The 19,439-nt window shown below is 40.0% G+C and overlaps 1 protein-coding gene across 4 annotated transcripts in view; it reads left to right on the top strand.

The window, feature by feature from the left end:
* The window catches only part of TET1 (tet methylcytosine dioxygenase 1), an 80,541-nt gene that overhangs the window by 45,231 nt on the left and 15,871 nt on the right, over positions 1 to 19,439 (top strand). For all 4 annotated transcript variants that reach the window (XM_056350680.1, XM_056350677.1, XM_056350678.1 and 1 more), the window contains 5 exons: positions 5,474 to 5,682; positions 6,662 to 6,812; positions 10,165 to 10,254; positions 10,724 to 10,861; positions 19,099 to 19,438. In XM_056350680.1, the coding sequence (XP_056206655.1) occupies positions 5,474 to 5,682; positions 6,662 to 6,812; positions 10,165 to 10,254; positions 10,724 to 10,861; positions 19,099 to 19,438 (928 nt within the window). The remainder of the gene's footprint in view (positions 1 to 5,473; positions 5,683 to 6,661; positions 6,813 to 10,164; positions 10,255 to 10,723; positions 10,862 to 19,098; position 19,439) is intronic.

Genomic DNA, 19,439 nt, shown 5'->3' with positions numbered 1-19,439 from the left:
CAGTGGTGAAAACACCGAAAGAAACTGGGGAGAATTACTGGGGAGGAGCAAAGAAAACATAAAACATTAAAAAAACATAATTACACCTGTGTGAGAAAGCATGGTGCACCCCAGTCTTGAACACTGTCCAGTTCTGGTCCCTCAACTCAAAGCACAGCAGAACTAGCAAAGGCAGGTAGAGGTACAGACCCATCGGCCTGGCGCAGAGGGAAGGGGAGAAGGCGCTCTAAAGGCTCTGGTGGCACGGAGAGCTGCATAGCCCCTGTTATTCACAGTCACCCTGTATCAAAACCAGAGCGCACTAGCAGGGGCGAGCTCACCCTGAAGAAAAGGTATCGGTTTTTTCTTTCACACAGTCTGGAACTGAACTTTGCCCAGGAGGGTAGTGGGTGGTAGAATGCTGCAGAGATTTAGAAGTGAGTAGACAGATGCTCAAAAAGCAAATCCTTCAAAAGCTGGGAGAGACCATTATTTTCCAAGCTGCTGGCAGGTGCCTGGAAGGTGCCTTGTGGTTGTTGAGAAGCATCTCCGCATCCAAGGGCCTTTCTTACTCCTCATCCCTAGGCAACTGCTGTTAGTCACTCTCAGGATAAGGCTGGACAGTCCGCTCCTGACCTTGTCCTGTTCTTGTATTCTTTAATCTTAGCATGCCTTTCTGTCTCTTCACTGTCCTTGTATGTGAAGGAGTGAAAAAACTAACTTTTCCTCTTGTTTATCCCATAACTTGTTGCTGAATTGCTGGCGCAAATTCTGCTCTGTGGTTCTTCTTCAGTAAATACACTTTAGCTTTTGGCTCATGCTTTCTCTTAAGAAAATTGGGTAAACTTCTACCTTTTGTGGTGTGTAGAAACAGAGGTTTAGCTGTGGTATGTTGCCATAGTCGCTGTTGATTGTATTTCTCTCCTTGCTGGCTGGCTGGCTGGCTCACTTTGAAGGCCTGCTCTTATTCTCACATTCTGCCATTTTCAAATATCTGGGCTAGGTAATAAAATAAATTACTTGAACTGCTGCCTTCCTTTAGATGTACACATAAACAGGACACAGAGAGCCATAATAATGCAGAACAGGCATAGTACAGAGTGGTAGGGTGGGTGCCTGACTACAGCACGGGAGGGATGTGCACAACTTGGTTTTTGAAAACAGTCAGAATACATCAGCATCCTGCCCAACTCAGCAGCCTGCAAGGATGTATCGTGGTATCGTGTGTCCAAATACGCGTGTGCATAAGACAGCTCTTTGGAAGGAGGAGTGTCCCATTTCAGTTTTTCCTTTTGTCCTAGACATGGTTATGTTAGCAAACAGGTGACGGAATGAGTAGCACATAACATCACACCCAGTTGTTGTGAGTGCAGAACGGGGCCGGTAAGTACTGATCAAGCATTGTGGGCGAGTTTGTTAGGTCTGTTGCTTTCCAGAAGTGCTGCATTGCAGCTGAAACGGATGATTCATTGTTCATGTGGGAATCTTTTGATGGATACTTCGTACTGATGACAGCTAGTGCTTGCTCAAACAAGTTCAGGGATAATCTGGCCCTACATACCTGCAGAAAGATGACTATAGAATAGTTTCTGTTGGAAAAAACCTTTACGATCACGGAGTCCAACCATTAACCCAGCACGGCTGAGTCCACCACTAAACCTTTTCCTTAAGCGCCACATCTACACACCTCTTAAATGCCTCCAGGGTTGGTGACTCCTCTGCTTCCCTGGGCAGCCTGTTCCGGTGCTTGACAACACTTTTGGTGAAGAATTTTTCCTAATATCCAATCTAAACCTCCCCTGGCGCAACTTGAGGCCGTTTGCTATTGTCCTATTGCTTGTTACATTCAAGTGTTATACCGACTTATTACAAGTCTGTTTTGTTGATTATTTTTCTATGTGACTCACTAAGAAGTCCACACTTCCACATGGTTAGTTTGTGTGGAAAAGTAATTGCAGGGGAAAATGTTTTTATTCTGCCATTTTAAAAACGGAGCTTTAAAGTTCCACCACTTAAATGTTTGATTTTTCATCCCTTTTAAATGTATTAGGGACCAAAATTAAACAAACTGAAGTATTAAATTATTTGCTTTATCACTGTTGTTAACTACATCACAGAAATCATGAATAGTACCAACAGCTTTTGGACACAAGATTTGCCAGCTGATTTGTGCATGGCTTATAGTCTGAGGAAACATTCAGGGACTTGCTGTATTTGTTACATATTTAACTTAATATCTGGCATCTCAGTGTTTCATAGGTAAGCAATAAGTACACTGGGAATTATGTTTGCAAGCAATAGCAAATAAATACACATTTTAAATGATTGCATGAAGAACTGATTAATAAATTGCATTATTATTGTATTATCTGTGGTAGTGACAGCGTTTACCCTACTGAGGAGGACACAGTGTCAAATGCACGCTGAAAAGAATAAAGTAAACTAAAGTGTAGGCTGAGATTTTATTTATACTACTCTTCTGGTGACACCACTAAGATGGTGTTGCTGTTGTATGAATTTAACAAGTGATGTTTCCATAAAGTAAAGGGGCGGGGGCAGGTGGTTAAAACACTGTATGGTTAGGAGATGTTTAAGGGTGAAAAGATCTTGGATTCATCCCCAGTAATTACAAGCTGCAGAAACTGGAATAGAAATAAAGTGGAGACAGCTAAAAAGTAATTCAAGAAATGATCCGTCAACTAAAGCCTTACTAGCTCTTTTACTTAAAAAACAGTAAGAAGTCAGATCTGTAAGCACATCAGGCAAAATCTTGACCAGCACTACACAGTTAGTAGTCATATTTTGGATTGGATTACTCAGATAACCACTAGTAACAAAAATGCAGTTTTACTTTTGCTTTATATAGGTACATATGTGTGTGTATATACACACACACACTTATAATACAGTATACATCTAGCAATAAGAGAGTTACATCAGTGTTACTGTAACTAAGAAGTCACCGAGTCAAACTATGGCAACTGCCGTGGCTCTTTCCCCACTAGAAAAACCGTTAAATCCTCAAGAATGACATGGTGTTTCAGCTGGCTGGATTTACTTGATGGTTTGTGGTTGTCTTGCTCAAATGTGCTTTTCTGTATATTGACTGGGGTGTTGCTGTGGATATATTGTCACAGAAGAGAGGCTCTGTTCCTGCTTGAGAATGTCAGCTGTAGCACGTCTGACAGGGGTATCGCCAGTTTACGCAGGAAAAGCACGATGGCTCCAGCTCTGTCTGCGGGCCCAGGGGAACCGTGATTGTTTTGGTGCAAGATGTGTTCTTCTAAACAGACAGGTGAGAAAAGTGCCTTACCTCTGGTAACAAAAGGATGGGAGCACTCCACCTGTAGGCAGATGAGCATACCATATAACCTCTCAAGAGCCACGGAAAGTAAATTCAGACAGCTGACAAATCAATTCGCTACCTTTGTGGCCTGAAAGATGATGAATTGTAAAATGTTTTTGGGTCCAATAAGAGCACTGCATTCTCCACTGTATGCATAATGAAGCAAATTCCAGCTATGTTTAACTATAAATTTCCTTCCTGTTTGCCTGTCAGTTTTCCTGGACTGTGTATTTCCAGTTTAGAACTATATGAGAACTCAAAAAAGGCAACCTGATGTCGTACTGAGAAACTATAAGGTACCAGATAACCTTATTGAAGTCACAAACTCCAGAAACAAAACAAACCCCCAGACAAACAAAAAAGTAAAAGCATCACCCTTCATGCTGAGTAAAAAACCCTCAATTTCTCTCCTCCTTGAAGGAACTGTGCTGCCTCAGGAATGTAAAGCTCACACTGACGTGAATAACTGTATTGTGTATCAGCCATAATAGATTTTCTGTAAACCTCACTCACATGTAAATGAGTTGCATTATTTTTCTTTCTTTGTAAAAAATACTGTACTCGTTGGTCAGTCACAACCAAGACTCCTTTTGAGCAAGGGTACCTCAGATGCCTTTGCTTGTTTTCTCATGATGTTTAAAGCTGATTGTAAGACTGCATGATTAACTTCAGAAGACACAAATTAACTTTAAGGTTGCTTCTTCCTGCTAAGCTGGCACAGATTCCCTCTGAAACTGTTCATCTATTGCAAACTTTTTCATTTGCAGATTAATTGCAAGCGTACTTTGGTCCCCACTTTTAATGAGTTCAAATAATTTAATCAGAGCTGATCAGGCTGGGGGTCACACATAAATGACAGCTGCACTTCTGGCAACAAAGAAGCTTTGACATCAGTCCAGTAGGGAATCTGCATGAAAACTCAGGTATCTGGAGGTTTTCAAAGAGTAAGTGAAACACCGTTGTCTTCCTGCTTTTACAGTCCGTGACTAGTGCCATACCTATGGGAGGTCTGCTGGTGGAGAGGGAGCGCTGGGTGGAGAGCCAAGGTGACCGACTGCTTGCTCTGAGCGAGTGTATTGCTGTGGAGCTGGCAGAGCCTTAGCCGCCCTCTGCACGCAGTAAGGAGGGACCTCCTGGTCCCTATCCATGTGCGGTGGAGCCGAGGAGGAAGATTTGGCCTTTGCTGCCCAAGAGAGGTCCAGGCCTAATGTGTTTGAAGCTTAACACTGGGATCTTGACAGCTTTGTTGGAGGCCTCGTACAGGCTATGCTGGCTAAAACACGTTGGAAAAATAAAGAAACATATTTTCAAAGATCATGTTCTAATACTATCTAGCTTTATTGTGGTTTTTCATTTTAAATTTCAGCTCTGTTTCAGATTGTGATAAAAAACCTAAGTATGGGGGAGTAGGACTGTCTAGTTCTTCGATATTTTTAAAAAATTCCTTTTTATTCATTGGTATATTGTACTGATCCATATTGTATTAGTCTTTGTGTTTTATGGGTAAGGTTGACAAAGATTGCGTTGTGTATCATGCAGTTTGGTAAGAACTTCAGCGCTCTGCTAAGAACTGTAATGTAGGTAGTCTAGGGATGTGTTCTGAAAAATCTCATTGTTTCCTTCACCAAGAACACAGTTTATTCTCATCGCTTTCTTCTAATCTTACTTTGCAAGGTGGGAACCATTTTATGTACTGATACATAACTGTGGTAACCATCCTAACAGACGCCTGCATGTGCTTCTGTGGTGTGCTGCTATGGACCTGCGTGCTGGGTTTTGGCGGTATGTTCTCTGTATTATTTTCAAGGTTAACTGTTAGGTTCTTAGCAGATACGTTGTCTCGGGATTATTATTTCCTTCTAGTGGTTATTTTCCTTTAATGCATCTTCTTTGTTGTTTATGTAGAACGTTTAAAATATTGCTCCTCCTGTGAAATGTACTGCTATTTCTTCTACAGGTAAAAAGGCAACGCAAAATCATGTTCTACACCAGAGATCAGTGTGTGATGCTGTCCCAGTCCTGCTTGCTGACAGACACTCTTTGGGCGGCAGTATTTCTTACTCTTCCAGGCCTTACATGTCCCAGAGAAGAGCAGCACGTTACGCGTTTCCTACGCTTATCAAAGAATAAACAAAATGATTCTTCCAGGTGATACGAAGAAGTAGCGATGAGGAAAAGTTGCTGTGCTTGGTACGTCAGCGTGCAGGACACCACTGCCAAACTGCCGTCATCGTGATTCTCATACTGGCCTGGGAAGGGATCCCGCATCTCCTGGCTGATACGCTGTACAAAGAACTGACACAGAGTCTCAGAAAATACGGCTGTCCCACCAGCCGTAGATGTGCGTTAAATGAAGAGTAAGTTATTTAATAGCGAACGATTGTTGTGTTGCTTGTTGAACGTTCTGCAATAAGTAACTTGAGAATTCAATAGTTCGACTAATAAAATAAATGTAAAAAAGCTCATTTAAAATTACAAACCACTAGGTGTCATTTCAGTAAAAAACTTAGTTCCTGGCTTTTCCTAGAGACCAGGCTGTGAGCATTCAGGGAAATGAATGGCCATGAGCTTCTCTTCTGGCTTTGTGCACGCTGCCCAAAGACAGTCAGTGTGCCCTTTGCATACATGGCCATGCTAACGAGCTGCTAAGAAGGTGATATGTGATTTGTTTAAATAAGTGACAGACTGAACACTCAAGGTTAGGATCTTCCTCTCTGTGTCTCTGGGAGGACTTCAGTTTAATTGACTAGATAATATATTGCAGCTGAGGCTCTGTAGCAGTGCTGCCTTTGTGCTGATTTTTGTCTAGCCTGTGTTTAACAGACACTAATAGCTGTACAGTGACCTGAATCTAATGCTTGTGTTTTTAAAGGGTCAGGCTGAGTGGAGTTGTTAAGACTTTCAGAGTTGGATCAGTGGTATTTGGAACCAGTGGTAGTGTCACATGTAACAAAATAACTGTGGATTTAGGGGTGGGCTTTAGTAGCAGTAGTATTTTCTGGGATAAAAATTTTATTCAACTGGAAAAGTAAAAATTGAAGTAGTGTGGGTATATCTATATAGCTGTAACTGATTGTTATGTATTTATTTCCCAGAACTGGGGCTTTGGGGAGTTGAGACTGTCTTTATGGGGAAAAAAGTCAGTCCTCTACACGAGTATTTCATTAACAAAAGGTATCCGGTTAAATCATATATTTCATAAACTCCTGTGGTTTTATGCTATGTATAATAAAAGAACTAGCAAATAGCATTGACTTAAACAAGCAAAACAGAAGGAAAAAGATAAAAAGAGCTGTGTTATCGGCCAACTTGGTATGTCTTTATTTCCTTTCATAGTCGTACTTGTGCATGTCAAGGACTTGATCCAGAAACTTGTGGAGCGTCATTCTCATTTGGCTGTTCATGGAGTATGTATTTCAATGGCTGTAAGTTTGCCAGAAGCAAAAACCCCAGGAAATTTAGGCTTCTCACAGATGACCCTAAGCAAGTAAGATTTATTTCATTCATTGGTTTTTTTTCCTCCAGGTATTTATTCCGATGATTTTCAGAACTAGAAATTGTATCTACGGATATCCACCCTTTTCTCTCACACATGTATGCATAACTTGTCACACAGGCACCCAGCTGTTTTGTAACTGTAGAACTTATTAATTTTACCACTGTATGAAAATTTAGTGTCCCTTACTATGTATTAAGATACCCTAAAATTACCCTTAAATGCTTTTCTGTATGCATATTTAGCTCCACTGTGTAACTCTTTAATGTTAATTCTTTGCAAGTATAAAATACAGCTAAATTTTTTTCCTAAGCACCAAAGCCTGCACCTCATAGATTTAGTCCTTTTGTCTTGTCATGGAAAATTTTGTACCTTGGGCTGCACTGCTTTCACACTGCTGGCTGACCCGCTGACAACCTGGTCTTCTGTCTGCCACCTAGAATAAACTGGTTTTTCTGTGAACAGCATGTTTTATAAACATTCTTGAAGGAAATGAACATGCCAAGATATGATACAGTGAAATGATACTGTAATTGCTGCTTATGAGTGTCAGTGATGACATGAAGCTGAGACAGCACAGAAAACATGGTGATATGTGAAGTAAAAACCTCTAAAACCAAAACCAACCAAATGTTTTTTACAATGGGAATAATTTAATGAAAAAGAAATCAGGTGTTATAGACTGATAACCACTGCCTCATGAACATAAGTTCCTCAGCGTAACTCAACAGTACCGTTGGTTCTGACTGTAGATGGCTCTAACCCCACTTCCCTGTGGAACTCCTAGATAAAAGTGTCACGGCTTTACTAGCACATCTGGCATGCTTGAAGAGACATATACTACAGCGCAGTCAGTTACCTAGCGCTCTGTTTGGGTCACCTGCCCATCATCTTTCTCAGCTCCTGAACTCCACTGCTGCTAGCTACAGAAAATACCTAGCTGGGTGGAGTCCAGACAGTAGCAGAGGTACTCTTGCTTTTTTTGATGTGTGGTGTATACACAATGTGAAATGTTAATTGTTTCTTGGAAGAGAGTGAAGTCAGTTGTTTCACTGGAGCTAAATATTCCTCCCAAGTCCTATTTTTTGATGAAGCATCTTTTATGCATATGTGTGGGAATGCAAACCCTTCAGTCTCCTCAGAGTTGTGCTGTCCACTCGCACTGTGGGTATTCACAGACTTCATTAGGGCTTAAAGGGGGGGGCTTCTGCCTAAACAGAATAAAGCGCACGCAGTCCTTCTGCCCTTCTCACTGAATACACAACTAAGGCAAAGGCAGTACAAGCTGAAAATAGCCCTGCTTGTCTCAAGAAGGAATTTGTTCTAGACATTTTCATTTATGGAAAAATGTATTTATTAGGGATTCTTTCATCTTAGAAGCCCTGCTCCTCCTCCTTTGTCCTTTTTCATTCTCTGTGATCCTGTGTTTGTAGGTTCTTCCCTTGTGTAATGCTAGGCATGGAGCATTCTGTGCATGTGTTTTCTCTGTAGGTTTCTAATGTTTTTAATAACATTGGCTGATGAATCAACAAAGGTGGCAACCTTGATATGTGCTGCCTAATGAAATATTAGGCTGTGCCACATCTCTTACGAGACAGCTCAAATAGATCTGTCTTTGATGGGAATGTGCTTTGTGAGACTGCAAGCTGTGCTGGTGATATCACTTCCTCTTGAGTCTGCCAAGTGGCCACCCTGAGCTCCATTTGCACACTTACTGAAGCACAACAGCATTTATAGCAGCTTTCCCTTTTCCATGGAAGTTGTTTTAAAACCTCTTTGTATTCTGCAGCTGAGAGGGATGAGGGTGGCACAGCTGACAGGTATTCCAGGCGGTGTGTGCCTGCAAGGGGAGCACATGCACCCTTAGGCTACCACTGTGCAAAAGCCTCCAGCTCTTGGTGGCAGTGGTGCTGGGGCAGGTGCAGTGTGCATGCAGCTTGTCAGTGCACTTCAAAGAAGTGAAATTACTGGTAAATAATTTTTCTCTTAATTTGGTTTTGTCGTTAATTTTTTTAGCACATGCTTCTTTTAGCTAAATATTGGATATTGATGATTTTGCAGATGACATAAAGCTAGGAGGTATAGCAAATTAAGAAGAAGATAGTTCGAAGTCCAGAAAGATTTGGATCATTTGAGGCACTGGATGGAGTGAGATGAGGTTAAGGGTGTAATATACCTAGGTAAGAATAGTACGTAGGACAGATAATTAAGGGTGCGTTACCTTCAGTGCAGTTCAGAAAAACTTGTGGTCCCAATCAACTGTTGATAAACTGTATGAGTTAAAAAATACAGTATCAATTTGTAATGTAACATCACATTGAAAAATGTGAAATTATCCGTATGTTTACATACATTTGTGTTTGCAGTATATGGTGATAACGGAGTTTTGGTTTTGGAAATTTTTTTGTTCTTGTTTTTTTTTAAACAAAATCAACTGTTGCTTTTTGCCACTATACAGTATGCAAAACCGAAGCTGCGGTTGTCTCTCAAAGCCCGGCCCTTGGAGGAAAACAAAGTAGGCAGTGTATCACCACCTTTTTCTTTCCCAGTTGGTTGGTGATTTTCCTGGAAAAGCAAAAATTTAGGAAGAGAACATATGGGTTGTTTCTAGAAGTAAGCGCTTAAATGTTAGACTGCCATAGAAGCCCACCTAGCTGGTTCCATGTTTATATGGCTTAGCCCAAGGAAAGGAGTATTACTTCCAAATCTAGTAGATACACATTTCCATAAAGTCCTGAGTTTTGCACCTCCGAAGAACAAAATATTTAACAAATGTTCCTGATAAAAGTTCTGTTGCAATGTTAGAAATGTACCTTTTCCCCTAAGAGATTAAATTAATGTTAAATGCTACTGGGAGTTACTCATACAATTAAAAGCAAAAGGTGGTGGAAACCTAGGCTTCTTTTAGCAGGGCTGTGACAACATAAATTAAGGCCCCATAAGCAAAACGCTACAAGAAGACCTGGGGTTCCATCTCCACTCAGCATGTGGTGTAATTTTTCTCTTCTGGATGTTACTTCTCTATTTTGTGTGAAACATTCCTCCCTCCTTGACAGTCCACATATCAGCTCGGGGGAAATGATGCAGAAATTGGTTCTGTGTGTGTTGGGTTTCTTCGCCTTAGCAGATGTCCTCCATTGTTACTTGGTTAACTTACATGTAATGATTTTGGTATTTTAGTCATGCAATAGTGAACTTTTTTTCCGGTTAGTGACAAAGGGCAGCAGAAGAGAAGTCAGATTAATAAACTGTGAAATACAGACTGACTTGTTAGGCATCTTTAATCTGGATTAGAGTCTTACAAAGCAAATTACAACACTCTAAATGTCACCTTTCTCTGCAGGAGGAACTTCTTGAAAATAATTTGCAAACTTTAGCTACTGATTTGGCTCCGGTTTATAAAAAGCTTGCTCCTGAAGCTTTCCAGAACCAGGTAGGCCTGTGACATTCAGCTGGTGTAGCTGTAGCTCTGAACAGACAGCATAGTTTAAAAACAAGATGAAACCCCAAAGTATGTTTGTCGGTAGAAGCCACAGACCTCACAGACGTGGTGGATTCCATTGCTTATTTACAGCAGTTGCTTCATTTGGCTAGTTTTAAAATAATGCACCTTTTTTATTCAAACTGATGGTTAAGTTATGCCTTGAGCTGTGCACACGTAAATGGCTTAGAGGTAATACTGTGAATAAAATGTTTTTATTCTTTAAAGGCATTTTGACTCTGGTGAAGCTGATTATCTTCTTGAGAACCAGTCATAAGTGTCACATATTTCATAGGAAAATAGGTGCTTTCCGATTGTTCTTACTGGCTGCATTTGTTCAGTCCCAAGTGCAGCTGTGGCTCATGGGGTTCCAAGCCGCTCACTTTCAGTCCCAAGTACCTGTAGTTTATTTTACTTTTAGGTGGAGAATGAACACATGGGCCCAGACTGCCGGCTTGGATCTAAGGACGGTAGGCCTTTCTCTGGTGTAACAGCTTGCATAGATTTCTGTGCCCATGCCCATAAGGATACACATAACATGCACAATGGAAGCACTGTGGTACGTACACAGGATTTTCTCATTTGTACTGTTTACTATTGTGATAACTGTGTGTTTTAAAATGCTGCTTGACTTAGCCGGGTACATTTGCATGAAGGTTGGTTTGGTTTTTTTTAGGTATTATGACATTAACTGCATGTTGCCATTTATAAATTCCCATATTATTTGCATGTATTTAATACTGGTCTACAGATGATGTAAGTTCATCTTATTACAGAACAGACCACGAAAGGTATGGGAGTGATCCCTACTACAAAATACCTTCATTCTTTTGAGACACCCAGGTCCTTTGGAGAGGACTGGCCATAGGACAGATAAGCTATTCACAGCAGAGGTTTGGTGTTCAAAGGCAAATAATTACCTAACCAAGGAGCCGTATGGAAAGAGCTGTAGAGTAAGAGCTAAATCAAACTGATTCATCATTAACTCTACCTCCCCGAAGCTCAATTCTCATCACATTAACTTAATCTTGCACTGTGCACTTACCAGGCTTCATGTTAGTGTAGTTACTAGTCCAAAAATAGAGAGTACTGTGTCATGGTGGAGTCAGGTGACTTTTATGATCTCAGTATGAAAGAAAAACCCGCAGGTGTGGGTTTTTTGGTGCGTAGTTGTTGTAACAAGTACCTTGCTGAATTGCTGGGAGGGGGGAACATTGGGGAATTGCTCAGTTAAGTGATTGAGACCACAGTCTTGAAGAAAGCCAAGCTCAAAGGAGAAAAGATAAAAACTGGCAATGTGTTTTTTAGTATTCAAAGCATTTCAGTGCTCTAAATTGCTAAGATGACTTCTTGTACGTCAGTGGAGGTACACTCAAGAGTAATTTCTCTATCAAGGAATGCATATCTGGAAAAAAATTATCTGAAATCTCTGTCTACTCTAGAAAGGGTCTTTTTTAGAATTTGGAATGAAAATTGTATTATTATGTTGCTGTGAATCAATAAAATGTTGCATTCACACACATACTTAACATTCGGCATTTGTATCAGCAATGAAATGACTGGTACAGCTGTTTAACGTTGTGTGCTTGTATGTTGGGCAAATGTCTGTTACTTTAAAGGACAGAAGCGCAGGTCTCAGAATTCACCAGGAATGGCAGTCCTGTTTTGCCCTAGCGTTGAATGCCACTTACATGCACATAATCTGTAAGAAAGTGCCAGAACCATACTTCGCAAACTATTAGTGAGATGCTATGTGTGTGAGAGTAAGCTCATGTGATAGTACAGTCCGTTCAAATCTTCTGAAGTGTAGGAATTCAAACCTCTTAAAGATCCCAGATTTGAAAATGAGGCTTCCTTTTCATGACAAGTTGCATGGTATACTTTTAAATTAAATTTAATTCAGGCATTCTGAAAATAATAATACTTTATGTGCTATATTGCCTCTTAATTTAAAGACAAATTAAATAGAAACTGAGTCTGCTATTCATTCCGCCACATTGGATCCCAGAGAAGTTGTAAGTTGTGGCCAGAAGCAGCTGAAGGGACTATTAGCCCTGGTTTTTTGACGAATGTACCAGGGAATAGTTCTACAAATGTATTCACCCATAATCATCTGATGTTATTTCAGCCTCAGATTGTGCATAATGTGTTTGCAAGTAATTCCAAATCTTAAAGCATGGAAAATTAGGACCTGTGCAAGGTTGCTGTATAGGCCAGAACTTATCACTGTCGTTCTGTTATCAAGTTCTGCCAAACTTTGTAAGCCTTGAAGGACATTATCAAATTACTGTAACTGCTGAAAACCAGGCCTTAGAATCCAATTTTCATCAGACAGCTCACTCATACAAATAACTAGTGCATAGCTGATAGTCTCTTTATTTAGGTTTGTTATCTCTTTATTTTAATATACTTGCAACAAAGGGCTATATATAAACAGGAGATAGTTGCACGTATTAATGCTCAATTTATATACTTGAATTGGGGCATTTGCAAGGTCATTAGGGTTCAGTTACCTAATGATCTATATACAGCCTTCACAGTGAGTACATAGGGCTGTGACTGATAGGACATACAGAGTTTGCTGTCTATTCAGTCTATCTAGCTATATAGTTACAGTGGTACGTATTGGAAGCCTAAAGGAAAAAAACATTGCTGTTCTGCAAACGGTGATAGGACATGCTGGCTTTCGTCAATCTAGATCAGTTTGATGATGATCGAAATTATAACCAATTCTGGTAATAAGATAGGAAAACCAGTGGTAAGAACACAAAAAGAAATTCCTACGTGTGATTCTAGCTTCTGTTTGGTCACCAGCTGCATTCCCATTCAGTTCCAGAAGGTACTTTGGCTACCTACTTACTTTAAAATACATTATGATTTCTTATAAATAATCGGTAATAACGATGGAGGAGTCATTTACGTAACTATGACACATTTTGTCTGTAAAACGTACTATGTGCAAGTTATACATCTGAGGGGATGGTTTTCATATAGATTGCTTTCTGATAACATAGTAATAAACATAATGAGAACAATTTGCACTGCCTTACAAACTTCAAACTTCCATAACCTATTTTTCTCTTGTATTTTATTTGATTTTTTTAATATGGTAGTCACACCTTACAGTTTAAATCTGTATGTCCAAAGTGTACTTGTCATCTTGCATCTCATTAGTGTTGGTAAGACAATTCTTCCCTTCCTCCTTATTCCAACACAAAATCTTCATTTATAAGATCTAAAGTTCCTCTAGAATAAAAAGGTTAAAATTAATACCTTATAAGTTGGTATTTGCGAACGTTGCCAGCTCTATCACCGCTACTTGCGGTGTAAGTGACACCTTCTCATTCTCTCCCTTCAGTTACTGGTGAATCACTCTTACCACAGATATGAAAGGAATGCTGCACAGTGCACAAAAAGGAAAGGAAAACCAGACTCTATTTAAATTATTTAAACCAGACACAGACGTGAGTTCAGCAATGCACTTAGATGAGTTTAACGATAAGCATGAGAGTTTACTGTATACTAATGTATTATCTAATGAGCTGTCAATAATAATTCCCTTGCTCTGTCTCTGCCGGAATTTCAGAAAAGCATTCCTTGTGTTTTTCTGGGTATACATGTTTTAATGATTAGCTGTGTTATTTGTATGCGATTCTGAAAATAAACGAGGCTGTCATTTTTGTTAAAATGAGGCTGTCATTTTTGTTAGCAGTGGGGGAAAAAGTCTGGGAAATGTCTTCTATAGATAAAAGATAGAATAGTACATCTTAACTTACACAAATTGATGTTTACCATGGGAGATTTGATTTGCCGAACACCTTTCCTGGCTAGCAGAATCATGCCCTGAATTTAGCGGGGCTGCTTTTTGGTAGAAAAGCTAAAACTATTCTCTGTTTGCTCTGTAGTATAATGAACACACTTGGTAATTCTACAGAGGTGTAAACTAACATTTTTATCTGAAAGTAGGAAAAGTAATTTCTGCCTACGGATTGAGTTTTTAAGTCAATAAATATACCATCGATTTTTACTCAGACTCCTTTTGTCATCTTTTAGCGTTCTCCTAAGGACCGCTGATGTACGTTTACAACTGCAGTGTTAGGGTGCAGTGTTCCTTGTAGATACGAAGCTAAATGAGCAACACACAGATAAAAGCTTTGTAGTTATTAATGGAGCCTGTGAAATATTTCTGTTTGTTGGATTAGCTGCATAGGATCATGTTCTGCATAGCTGTGTGAATCCATTTAAATCACTGGAACAAAATGGTGAATGAAGACTTCACTAGATCTATAGGATGTATATGGGTGTTTCTTATCCTATGGGGCATGTTGTCCTTTTTGAGGAAGGAGGGAAACAAGCTGCAATTACGTGTAATCATTGGTGCCACACAGTCTGTAGCAGGCACTGTGGAAGAAGGGGAGGAAGATAAATCTATGCTTCAAGGGCAGCTACAATATAAAATGTATTAGCAGCAGCAATAGCGCTAATCAGGAATCCATCAACAAACTATTCCTGATTTATTTAAAAAAAAATCCTCTGCTCTTCCAATAATTTACTGTATTTCTTAGTTACAGCTCATCAAGTCATTGCATATAGGTGGAAGCCTTTGCAATATGTAACAGAATGTGTCTGTGCAGGTTAGATACATTCTGGGCCATGCCCACAGCTTGCTTTGTGAACTGCAGAAGTCCTAGATGCTTAAACTACTGGTGGTTCAGAATATACCAAACAGGAGAAAAGATAAGCCCCGCAGAGCTGTAGAGGAAGGATTTTTATTACTGTTCTTTATACTGTGAAAATGGAGAAGCATTAGAAGATCACTCTATGGCGTGCGCACCATAGCTGTCTTGCAGCATACATACAGAAACGCGGACTGATGGTACGTCTGTGTGTGTATATAGTGGCCAAAAGGAAAGTACGTTTGGGGTTCCCTTCTCTGACTCTCAGACTTACGCAGGCTTATCCAGGGTGTAACAGGCCAATAAAACACACAGTCTGTCTCAGCTGTAAAGGAAAATCAACATTGTTCCTATTTGTAATGGTAGGTGATGATGCAGCAGCACCTCAGTCCCAAATGGCACCCCCTCTGCTTTCCATCTGCCACGGGAAGATGAGGATAGGAAACTTGATTACATCTTTCAAGTTTAGAAAGGCTGTTTGACTGCTTTGCTGAAACTTGTACTCAAAATGGCTGTTCTTACGACACAGTGGAAAAGGCTACATCATTTCTACATGTGAAGTTCAAGAGGACAAAGGCAGATCAAAGAGTCCCAGAATAATGCATTGGGAGCTGCGTAGCTACAGATGTTTCTCTGGAAATCTGTGGAGGGAATTTCATTGAGTTCATGGGTGCATTTTAAGTTTAAAAGAAACAAAAATAAAGTTTTACAAACATGCAAGTTCTACCATGACATCACTAAACCCAGAATAGGTAATGGTTTTGATCACCAAGCACACTGGAAACCTAAACAAACCACTGGGCCAACATTTCCTTTGGCTGTTGAGCATTCTGGATGATTTAGCTGTGTGTTCTGGAAAAAGTATTTAGAGTAGCAGGGTACGTAGCTTTACTGTGTAACTGGACTTTGTAACAGAGTCGATTGGTTTTCTCATGTTCAGGTTTCATTTTGGTTGGTCTGCAGCACAGTATCGGTACCGATGGAAACTATTGCTTTTAACTTCTCAGCAATAGCTTCTCTTAAGATTCTTAGTAGAGCGTTTTGCACAGATGGGAATATTAGAGTGGCTGTTGAAGTAGATGTTGCTCATTTGGTGGATTACTTCAGCTGTAAACTGCTAGTTTATTTGTAGGGCTTTAATCTGTAGCTGGTTTCCCCATAACATTAACTTCTCAGTTGCCTGCTTACCACTGTGTCCTTCCTTTTATATTAAAATACATTATGGAGGACACTGACCTTGAAATTTTACATACATTAGATTTGCTGTCATGGTATTTAGGCTGTAGGCGTACTGGTCATCAGGTTTTTAACACAATTCTGAATATACACTGATTTCTTAATTTTATGTATTCTGACTCAGTATTTAATATATTGTGTGTATTGGAGCTGACGATACTTTCAGCGTAGTTCTGCCAGTATCCTGCAGCCCTCATCTTTAGTTCCTCAAAACAGTTTGTTAGCTGTGTGGGCTTTGTGATAGTGACACATATTCGTTTTTGCTTAAAATAGGTTTTCCTTCAACCAGTACAAGCTTTGATTTTTGTCTCTGTTTGTATGCTCACCCCTGGGCCAAGCACCGTGGAAATGTAGAGCTAATCTTATGTTTGCCTAAATGTAAGTCATATGAAAGATAATTAATACATTTTAAAAAGTAAATCTTTATGGAAAAGAATAAATCTAATAGATGTACAAGATCAGTTTTCCATGAAAGTGTCTGGTAAAATACATAAAAATTTAGAACTGTAAATTGGATGAGGGTCTCTGTTTCCAAAGTAAGCAAGATTGTGGATTGAATCTTCAAGATACGGACATTTTTCAGACTAGTGCGTGGGTCGAGACATGGGTTGGACAGAGTATTTTAAAAGACAAGTGAGAATCACCCTGTTTCTGATGAGAAAGTGGCAGCTAGGCCCCTCCGTACTTGTTTATCATGGCTTTACTTTTTAATTCAGAAGGGGAGCGATGTGCTGGGCTTTTTTAAGAACACGAGTCATATGTGATTGTGCTCTCTATATATCCTATTCTCTTTCACTCTTCCTGATTGACTTGGAAACTCTTGCCAAATTTCAACCAGATTTTATTGACCTTTGTGGAAACTGAATTGTCTTTGGAGATTTTAACCTGTTATTCCAAGTTGTGAAATTTCACTGGTGAGTGGAGGAGATGGGTCCAGGTTGGCTCCTTCATCAAGGAGCATGGTTCTTGGCTCAAGGAGCAAGTGGCATGGTTCTCACAGCCCAGGTTTATCTGCATGCTTCTGCTGGCCCAGCAGCCAGGCGGCACCCAGCCTCAGCTGGGCCCTGTTCCTGCTCGCTGCCCAGCGGAGGTGGTGGCGGGGCACGGAAGGGAGCAGGGATGACGGTGCTGGGGTTGGGCGCGTGGAAGCGTGGGGACGGAGAAGTCCATAGGAAACCAGGCGCCATTTGCTGCTCATGGAACAACTTGTTGTTTTTTCTAAATCTTCCTCAATAGTCCAGAGGCTGCCCAGCGGAGGTAAGTACGCATGGAGCAAGCACATCAGTAAACGCTACCCATCAGCTTCTAATTGCCCCTTCCTTCACTTTGCCTTCTTAAGAGCCCTTCTCTTGATCCTTTCAAAACGCCACCTGAAAAGCTCTTCTCCTTTGTCTCCACCCCTCAAAGTTTCTCCTTTTGCTGCTCTGCAACTGTCAAGCTTCGCATATAGCTATTTATAAAGCCCTAACTGCCACCTTATTATTACAGATTTTTAGTTTGTGATTCTGTAACTTTATTGTTCTGGAAGTAATTGTGTGATGCCTTTGTGTGAAAGCTGTGCTGCAAAATAAAATAAGTATGTTTGGTTTTCCCCTCCCTCTAAATAATAATAACAAATATCATTCTTCTTCCCTGGAATGTTAGGCATGGTGACAAGATTCTGGGAAACTCGATTAACTGTTTATGATGGGTATCACGTTCAGCCTACACAATGATGGAATGATAGCGTTTCCATTTAGGGAGTATCATCTTATCCTTGGATGGCGTGCATATTCCTGTATGTGTGTAGTTAGTAACTTAACTTCCTGTGAAATAGAAGCTTAAGCAAGCCGTGATATCAATGTATGGCTTTCCAGCAATGTAGTCTGTTGTTGTGAAAAACAGTAGTCTCTTATGAATGTAACTGATAAATCTAAAAATGGCACGACTATTTGCCCACTTTTTCATATATGTAAAATGGTTGCCATCCCTTGGAAAGCACAGAGTGAAACCAGAAAGCATACCGCTGGGTTTAGCGCTGCTTTCAAGGTGAAGGGTTGGTATTATTAATAGCCAGAATTTTTAAGTGCTGAAAATTCTAAGTACTGCAAATGTTCAGCAGTGATTTGGCAAAATCAATTATCGCAAGAAAACTGTTGCAGCAGGTTTGAATATTTATCCATGTTTCTGATGTGCCCTTATCAAGCTGGATGTAACCAACATTCTCCTCTTGGCTCCAGTATCTCACCAACACATAATCTAATAGGAGAAAGTAGGTCAGTGGCCTAAGAGAAACCAAACATTTGCTGAGTCTCATGACTCCATTACAGCAGGCAGGCAGAGCTGGGGAAGGGTGTTGATTTAAGGAAGTGTGTATAAAGAGAGAGGGAGGGAGTCAGAGCTGAGATTTGCTAAAAACATAAGAGCAGTACGAGTAACTGTTTGTGGCTTTTTCTCTCATTTGCCAGCCAAAACAAAACCAGTTCCATGTCATAGAAACTTCTTGTTCAATCTAAAAATAGTATTTTATTTTTTCATAGTTTTTAGTCCTTAAAAATTAATCTGAACATCGAGTATGTATAAAAAAAAACAAAAAAAAATTCTGAATGCATGGGAATTTACAGCTCAAATTATTTACCAAGGTTGGCATGTATTTGTGGATAGCACAAGTTGAGCCAAAGTTTCATTTTTCCTGTCCAAGATGTGTGCCTTGATATTATTCTTCAAGTACCAATAATTTTTCTGCGTTATCGTAAATCAAACAACATATTTGTAAGATGTTTTCATTTGAAAAACCCATAGCATTCAGGTCATAAAAGGTAAGAAAACAATGAAGTCTAATATTTAAATAACTTGTGTATTTTATATATGGGGTTGTATTTGTAAATGTTTCTGTTCTTGCCAGGTCTGTACATTAACGAAGGAAGATAACCGGAGAGTGGGGGTGATTCCAAGTGATGAACAGCTCCATGTGTTACCTCTTTACAAAATTTCACAAACAGATGAATTCGGCACCGAAGAGGGACTGGAAGCTAAGATAAAAGCCGGAGCCATACAGGTGCTCACAGCTTTTCCCAGGGAAGTACGAATGTTAGCTGAGCCTCTCAGAGCTACAAAGAAAAAGAAACCAGACACAAGGAGGGCCCCGACTGAAAAGCAGCCATTAATGGATAAAAAATATTCGACACCAGTAAAGCTGAAAAGTGAAGCCCCAGAAAATCTTGGCAACGCTTTGCATTGTTTAGG

Source organism: Falco biarmicus, chromosome 9 (genome assembly GCF_023638135.1).
Source record: "Falco biarmicus isolate bFalBia1 chromosome 9, bFalBia1.pri, whole genome shotgun sequence".
Taxonomy (NCBI): domain Eukaryota; kingdom Metazoa; phylum Chordata; class Aves; order Falconiformes; family Falconidae; genus Falco; species Falco biarmicus.
The sequence above is the reverse complement of the archived record's forward strand: the minus strand, read 5'-3'. Positions and strand labels throughout refer to the sequence as shown.